This window comes from Corapipo altera, unplaced genomic scaffold, assembly GCF_003945725.1.
Source record: "Corapipo altera isolate COAL_440 unplaced genomic scaffold, ASM394572v1 288, whole genome shotgun sequence".
Taxonomy (NCBI): Eukaryota; Metazoa; Chordata; class Aves; order Passeriformes; family Pipridae; genus Corapipo; species Corapipo altera.
In genome coordinates this window covers 183,031-191,141 of record NW_020885071.1, presented here as the reverse complement: position 1 = coordinate 191,141, position 8,111 = coordinate 183,031, and the positions used below count along the sequence as shown (strand labels likewise).

The window sequence follows — 8,111 nt, the reverse complement described above, 5'->3', positions numbered from 1 at the left end:
AGACCCCAAAACTGCCTTCACAGAGACCCCAAAACTGCCACAGCCCCAGGGGAAAAACATCACCCTTCTGGTCGGTTCCCACTGGGCATTCCAGGACCTCTGCCAGTGGGATTCACGAGGGCAAAGCCACCAGGTCTGGAATGGGACACAACATCGGGAGGGCAAAGGCAGCAGAGATGCTGAGTAAGGGAAAAGATACAGGGAAAACAATTCCTGCCCTGCAGTGCCTCTGTCAGAACAGATCCCTCCTGATTTGGAGGACAAAAAAAGGTGAAATTTGGGTGAATTCATCCCCTTTTGGAGCAGGGAAGTGTCCCCTCTGATTGGGCTGGGCAGGTGGAGGCACATCCTGCCTTCAGCTACAGGAGAATTCCTTGGAATGAGCAGAATGTCCCACAGTGGGGAGTTTCTTTCCTAATTCAGACCCTTCCACAGACAACAACCATCACTCTGTGCTCTGACAGAAGGGCTGGAGCACAGTCCTGGTGACTCACGTACCCCAAACCAGCAGTGACAGCATTTCCAGGTGACTGGCACAGACCCCCAGCACAGAGGAGCCCCCCTAAGCACATCTCCCCAGAAATCCAGGTCAGGGAATTAAAATTCACGGGATAAAAGCTCCTTCTGGCCTTCAAATCCAGGGACCCATTTATCCACCTTCCCTCCCTGATCTCCCGTCTGAGCAGGATTAACCAGAACCTTTCCCTTAATTTAAAGCAGCTTCTTCTCACTGACCACTCAAAGCTGGGGTTTTTTCCCACTGTGCTCCCCAGAGAAATCTGGGAATGGCTGCAGAGAACTCCACGTTTCCGAGCAGACACTTTTGGTTTTCTCTGATGAGACTCAGGGCTCCTCCAGGTGTGTTTTCAGCTGCTGCTGTGGCAGATGTGGGGTCTGGCTCCACTCAGACTCAGATCAGCACCAGCTGAGGTCAGTGCTGCCCTCCCCACATCCCACAGGCTCCCAGGGGTTCCTCCCACCAGGGCTGGGACTCGCAGGACCAGATGGGGAGCTGGGTCAGGGAAAAGATCTCCAGCCATCTCCACTCCACAAAAAAAGCTGCTAGTTTGAAAAATGAGGCTTTGGCATTAAGTGCAGATGTGAAAACACCCTCTCAGGAGGGACAGAGCTCGGCAGGGCTGAGAGGGAGCAGATAAATCACTGGAGCAGCCGGCGAGGAAATTGCCTTTGAGGAAATGGAGGGAGTGAAACGGGATCTGTCTATGGGATATCCGTGCAGGGAGAGTGATTCCCTGTCCCCACGGAATGCTCCTCAGAGCCAGCCCAGCTCATGACACCTGGGCACTGCAGGAGAGCCCAGGAGAGAAGGGAGAGCCAAGCCAGGGGTCTGGAGAGAGCCACAGGATCCCAGAGTGGTTTGGGTGGGAAGGGACCTTATAAACCACCCAGTGCTGCTCCAAGCCCCGTCCAGCCTGGCCTGGGACACTTCCAGGGATCCAGGGGCAGCCACAGCCTCCCTTCCCTCCCTTCCCACCCAAGGCAGTCTGTCATTCCATGACCCTCCTGTGACTGGGACCCCCAGCAGGAGTGTCCCGGGTCAGTGAGGGGACGTGGGAGACACTGGATGCAAACCCCGAGCCCAGCCCCAAATGGCAGTGGCTGGGGGGGGGTCCCATGTGGAATCACAGACAGCAGAGCAGGACACTCCTCACGGGGGTCACTGACCCCAGCAACCAGAACAGCCCCAAATCACAGAACATGGTTTGGGCTGAAGGGACCTGAGACCTGGGCCCTTCCCTGCCCTGAGGCCAAACATCACAGCATGGGAAAAATGGATGAGCCTCCAGAGGACAACTGTGGCCTTCCAAAGACATGGATTCATGGAAACATGGGATGTCCTGAGAGGGGAGGGACCCACAGGGTCTCCTTTTCCTCAGAGAGAGATTTGAGGCCCCAAACTCTCAGACAAACCAGAGCTGGGTAAAAGCTGAATCCAGCCCTAAATGGTGAAATGAAGGCAGCATTAAAAATGTAAAAAATGCTGCACAAGAAAATGGAAAAAAAAAAACCCCATAAAAGCTTTAACAGCTGATGTAAATTATACATGAACGTTTCTGAGGAGCACCAAATGATGAGAGAAGCTAAAAACCTTGTGGGGGGAAAATCGTGTCTGGCAGGGCTGAAACCACTGAAAAGGAGGGTTTGAGCAGGACACAAATATCAAAACCAAAACAAAGCCTGGAGGCAGCGTCACTGCTTCGGGTCACGGGGGTGAAACTCTGAGCAGGGGCTGAGGAATTCGTGTCTCTGCTCTGGCTCTGACTCACAGCACTTCCCCTCGGAGTTTCTCTCAGCAGACAGGGAAGTACTGGCACTAATAATGAGAAAAGGTGTTAAAAGTATCTACTAGAACTTCTATTTTTAGATCAGCAGGCTGGGGAACTTGCAGCTTAAAAAATAATTACCTGAGTGAGGAGCTACAGGGTGCAGGGAGGGGAATTTTTAATGGAGCTTGGAGAGCCCAGGACTGGGATGTGGATATTCAAACAGGGAGGAAAGACAACTTAAATAAGAGAAGCTCTGGGGTGACCTGATTGTGACCTTCCATTACCTAAAGAGGACAACAGGGAAGATGGAGAGACACCATTTCCAAGGGCCTGGAGAGACAGGACAAGGGGGTGAGGTGGGGAGGGCCTGGCACAGGTTGCCCAGAGGAACTGTGGCTGCCCCTGGATCCCTGGAAGTGTCCCAGGCCAGGTTGGATGGGGCTTGGAGCAGCCTGGGATAATGGGAAGTGTCCCTGCCCATGGCAGGGGGTGGCACTGGATGGGCTTTGAAGCCCCTTCCCACCCAAACCATTCCAATATTTCTGATTGTCTGATCTGGCCCTGCCATCAGTTCACTCAGAGCCACAGAAATGCTGACACAGGACCCAGCCCCTGACACAGGTGACACAGGAGCTGCAGAACTCCATGGAAAGGAAGTCCTGACATAAAAGAAGCTGATTTTGTTATCTGAATGTACAACAGGTTTGGCTCCTGAAGGGAACTGCACAGATGTGAGAGATTTTCACAGCAGAGGATTTACCCACAACATCCTCATTACCCAGTTACCACAGGAGGAAACAAATCCACAGAGGAAGAGCTGGATGGCTGAGAGCCTCCAAGAGGCACAGAAAGGAAAGCAGGGATGGAAGAGCAGTGAAGGCCCTGCTGTGACTCTGCACCAGCTGCTGAGGGGCAGGGAAGGATTCCACACAGGGCTTGTCCTTCTCAAAGTTAAAAAAATAACTTTAAATTAAAAATCTGAAGAAGGCAAAGAAACCACCCCTGAAAAGGCTGGAGCAGAGTGTTTTGAGGGACCCAGCAGAGTTCTGCCTGTTCCACTGCTTTAAAACCACCAGTGAGAAGTGCCCTGGCTGAGATTCTGCACAGGCAGAACACAGGGGGTGCAAAAGTGCTCCCTGATTTCAGGGAGGGAGAACCAAGGGGTGCAAACTGAGTCAGAACTGAAAAACCAGGCATAAATTTCTAACTGCTCGAGAAAAATTTGCATTGGCAGGGAATTTTCCACTTCTGATCTCTCCAGCTCCAGAGCAGATGTCTTTCTGGAAGATGCTTTAATCAAGAGGCTGCCAGGCTCCACAGACAGCTCTGGGGGGGAGAGGCAAACAGCCACATTATGCAGGACCAAGTAATTCCAGCAGTCACAGCTCACAGGACAGCTGAGGAGGTCTCAGAACAGGGTCAAAACCTCAGAGCAGGCTGCTCAGGGCTTTGGCCACGTCAGGCCTTGCAAACCTCCAAGGCTGAGATGGTGCAGCCCCTGTGGGCCCTCATCCCACTGCTTGGGCACCCTCATGGGGACAGAGCTCTTCCTTATATCCAGTCCCAGCTGCTGGATAAAGTTCTTAAACAAATTTGGGAGCTACAGGAGAGCTGGAGAGGGACTGGGGACAAGGGATGGAGGGACAGGACAAGGGGGAATGGCTTCTCACTGCCAGAGGGCAGGGAGAGATGGGAGATTGAGAATAAATCCTTCCCTGGGAGGGTGGTGAGGCATTGGCAGTTTGCCCAGAGAAGCTGTGGCTGCCCCTGGATCCCTGGGAGTGTCCCAGGCCAGGTTGGACAGGGCTTGGAGCAACCTGGGCTGGTGGAAAGTGTCTCTGCCCATGGCAGGGGGTGGGATGGGATGAGCTTTCAGACCCCTTCCAACCCAAGCTTTTCTGGGATTTCTGGGATTTTGAAAGTCAGACCTTAACAGGCTGAGCAGGGAAAACACAGAGTGCAGAACTCCTGGCTTAAGGAACTTCCCAAATCCCACATGTGCTCACCTGCCCAGGGAAATGAGGGAAACCAGGCACCTCTGGGGAGGTTCTGATCATCACCTCCTGTACAGACATCCCAAACCAGGCACCTCTGGGGAGGTTCTGATCATCACCTCCTGTACAGACATCCCAAACCAGGTACCTCTGGGGAGGTTCTGATCATCACCTCCTGTACAGACATCCCAGCCCCGGGATGCAAGGGTAGGGGTAGGAATTCCTACCCAGGATAAAGGGCAGGGGTAGGAATTCCTACCCAGGATAAAGGGCAGGGGTAGGAATTCCTACCCAGGATAAAGGGTAGGGGTAGAAATTCCTACCCAGGGTAAAGTGTAGGGGTAGGAATTCCTACCCAGGATAAAGGGTAGGGGTAGGAATTCCTACCTCAGGATTCAAGCCAAGCTGAGGGGTTCCTGCACTCTGGAGTCACAGGCACTGAGAATTCACTCTCACTTCCCAGTGCAGACCAGCTCCAAATTTCCCTGGAATCATCAGGATGTGCCTGTGGCTGATCTATATCCCAGCCTGCCCCTGGCACTGTCACTGCTCCATCTCTCTCCCACCCCCACAGCACCTTCAGGGCACCTTGTCTTAGACTAGAACCCCTTTAAGGCCAAGGCTTTGCCATTTGACTCACTGACTCTAACTTAAAGAAGGGGAAGAATAAAGGTGTAAGAGTATTTCAGACTGCAGTATTTCATCATCTGGGAGCTCAGCTGAGGGAGGACTCCACAAAAACAGTGAAGGACCCTAGTCAGGAACCAAAACAATGACGTGTGCTGCAGATCAGAGCTGACAGATCACCCCCAGAGCAAACCCCCCACATGGCAGGGGCTGGGCAGGGTCACCCCCTGGATCAGCCCCACAGCCCTGGGGAGTCACATCCTGCCCTGCAGGAACTACAGCTCCCAGTTTATTTCCCAGTTAGAGCTGGAAGAACAGAATTGGTGCCCAGATCAGGTCCAGTTACCACATCAAATACTTCTTTAAACCCTTCCAAACCTTGGGTTCCCCATACTTGAACCTGAAAACCCTTTCACCACCTGCACCCCCCCCCACAGAGCCAGGATGGAAATGGCTTTTTGCAAACTCCTCCTATTCCTCATGAGGTGTTTTATAAGGTGTGACAGCAAAGCAGGGATCCCAGAGCAGCCCCAGAGCCAGGGGAGGGAGGGACGTGCTGCCTTTCCCACAGGAGGTTCCTTACTTTGAGCAGCTTCATCAGCCCTTCCAGCTGCACCATCAGTTCTCTTCTGCTCTCCTGAAGTGCTGACATCCTCTGCTCCAGCTCATCCTTCCTCTGTCTGTTCCAGTCACATGGAAGAAAGAGGCAGAAAACAAACTTGGGGTATTTCAAAGCAGCCCAGGGAGCTCACCCGTGTAACGGGGTCTGTGGTTCCCGCCATTCCCCTGCTCCCCATCTAAAAACCCAGAGCAAGGCCCAGCACAGTGACCATGAACCTGAAGGTGACAATACCCCGTTCACTTCAAACCCAGAGACGTGTCCTCAGCCCCTGGCCCAGGGGAGCCCTTCTCAGGACATTGCATTTTGAGTAAAAAAACCCACTTTTTTCTTCCTTTTAAGAACCCAGAGTTGTCGGAGCCTGGCATCCTGTGGGGTGCTCAGACAAGCCAGGATGAACCACGGGAGGAAAGACAGAGAGGGGGAAAAACAAGAGGAGGACAGGCTGCAGATGTCTGGGGAGGAAGAGCTGTGCCTGCCTGGAGGAGACTCAGCAGAGCTATTTCTGTGCCGTGACGGATCAGCCGGGACACGCTCGCTGCGCCAGCACCAGGTAACAACAGCGGCAGATAAGGAGTGACCTTCCCTTTCCTTGGCAGCTGAAAACCTGTCTGGGAGCTATTTGAGGAAATATGACTGTGTGGTTTGATTTCAGATTCCAAAAAAGAAAGCAGTGACTAATAGAAGGAGCAACTCAAAGACGGACGTCAGCCCGGCGGAGGTTCCGTGTCCCGGGCGATTTAAGAGATGCCAGGGACCCACAAAGCCCAGTCACAGGTGATGAGACAAAACCCTGGGGAAAAGCAGGTTAAAAAGGCTCCTTTATTCACCCACAGTTATTTCTGTGGACACCAGAATGTCTTAATCCCAAGTTAAAGCATCACCTATTACAGACTGAACCTCCAAAAGTCTTCGATCTGTGTTCTCACACGACTCACTCTGGATAAATCATTCTGGGGGTTTCAGGAACAGACCAGTTCTTTAAAGGACAGAAGACTGTGAAATATTAACCACCCTGGATGTTTCTTGCAGCATCTTTTTGTATTTTGAGGACTGTGGTTATACAACTAAGCAGCCTTCCAGAATCTTAAGGAAGCCAGAGAGAAGGACTGGAGGAGAGGATCACCAGGAACTGGAGGGACAGGACAAGGGGGAATGGCTTTCCATGCCAGGGGGTTAGATGGGAGATTGGGAAGGAATTGTTGGCTGTGAGGGTGGGGAGGCCCTGGCACAGGTTGCCCAGAGAAGCTGTGGCTGCCCCTGGATCCCTGGAAGTGTCCAAGGCCAGGTTGGATGGGGCTTGGAGCGACCTGGGCTGGTGGAAGGTGTCCCTGCCCATGGCAGGGGGTGGGATGGGATGAGCTTTGAGGTCCCTCCCAACCCAAAGCATCCTGTGATTCACTGTTCCCGTGGTGGTGCAGGCAGGAGAAGGCAGGGACACCTGCACTGCAAGGCAGGGATCCACAAGGACACGGATCCATCCTGCTCCTCCAAGGAGGCACTGCCAGCAGTGCTGCAGCTGACTCATCCCAGGGCTGGGCTGCAGATTTTTAGACCTGGGACATGTTGACTTTCCATGGATTATCATCCTCCTGCTTTCCCAGCCTGAACTGTAGCAGAGTTTGTTGATGAGGGAGGGCTGGGGGCAGGAAAGCTGATGCTGCTTGTACATGGGAGGCTACGTGTGAGATACTACAGGGAGTGAATCCCTGAACCCCAGAATCATTTGGGCTGGAAAAGCCCTCCCAGCCCATGGATCCCCCCTGTGCCCCATGCCCACCTTGTCCCCCAGCCCAGAGCACTGAGTGCCACAGCCAGGCCTTCCTGGGACACCTCCAGGGCTGGGCACTCCAAACCTCCCTGGGCAGCCCCTGCCAGTGCCTGACCACCCTTTCCAGGGAGAAATTCCTCCTCCTGTCCCACCTGAGCCTCCCCTGGCACAGCTGGAGGCCGTTCCCTCTCCTCCTGTCCCTTGTTCCCTGGGAGCAGAGCCCGACCCCCCCCAGCTCCCCCCTCCTGTCAGGGGGTTGCAGAGCCAGAAGGTCCCCCCTGAGCCTCCTTTGCTCCAGGCTGAGCCCCCACAGCTCCCTCAGCCCCTCCTGCTGCTCCAGCCCCTTCCCAGCTCCCTTCCCTTCCCACGCTCCAGCCCCTCCCTGTGTCTCCTGTCTGAGGTCCCAGAGCTGCCCCAGCACTGGAGGTGCCCCAGCAGTGCCAACTCAGCCACAGAGGCTTTGGAGGTGGTTCTCCAGCTCTGGCTGTGCCTGGAGGTCTGAACTTCAGGAGTTTCTCTGACTAATCAAATAACCAACATTTGCTCTCAGCTCTGCTCCTTTGGAGAGGAAATGATGAGCAGTTAACGCCATTTCTGCCGGTTTTTCCCATCGGTTTCTTCTTTACAAACAGTTTTCTAAACTAAACAAACAGAATTCGTACCAAGAAACGTTTTTGTTTACTTCTAAGGCCACTTAAAAGCCCAGCTGCTGACACACAGCCCTCAGAACTCAGCATCCTCAATGCCTCTGCCAGGCTGCCCAGGGCTGCTGCTCCCAGTGCCCCCAGGGCTGCTGCTCCCAGTGCCCCCAG

General features: G+C 53.8%; 1 protein-coding gene across 1 annotated transcript in view; it reads right to left on the bottom strand.

Moving 5' to 3' along the window:
• Positions 1-8,111, bottom strand: part of LOC113959899 (dystrobrevin beta-like) — a 105,227-nt gene that overhangs the window by 43,292 nt on the left and 53,824 nt on the right. The window contains exon 15 of the mRNA XM_027669190.1: positions 5,493-5,589. Coding sequence (XP_027524991.1) covers positions 5,493-5,589 — 97 coding nt within the window. The remainder of the gene's footprint in view (positions 1-5,492; positions 5,590-8,111) is intronic.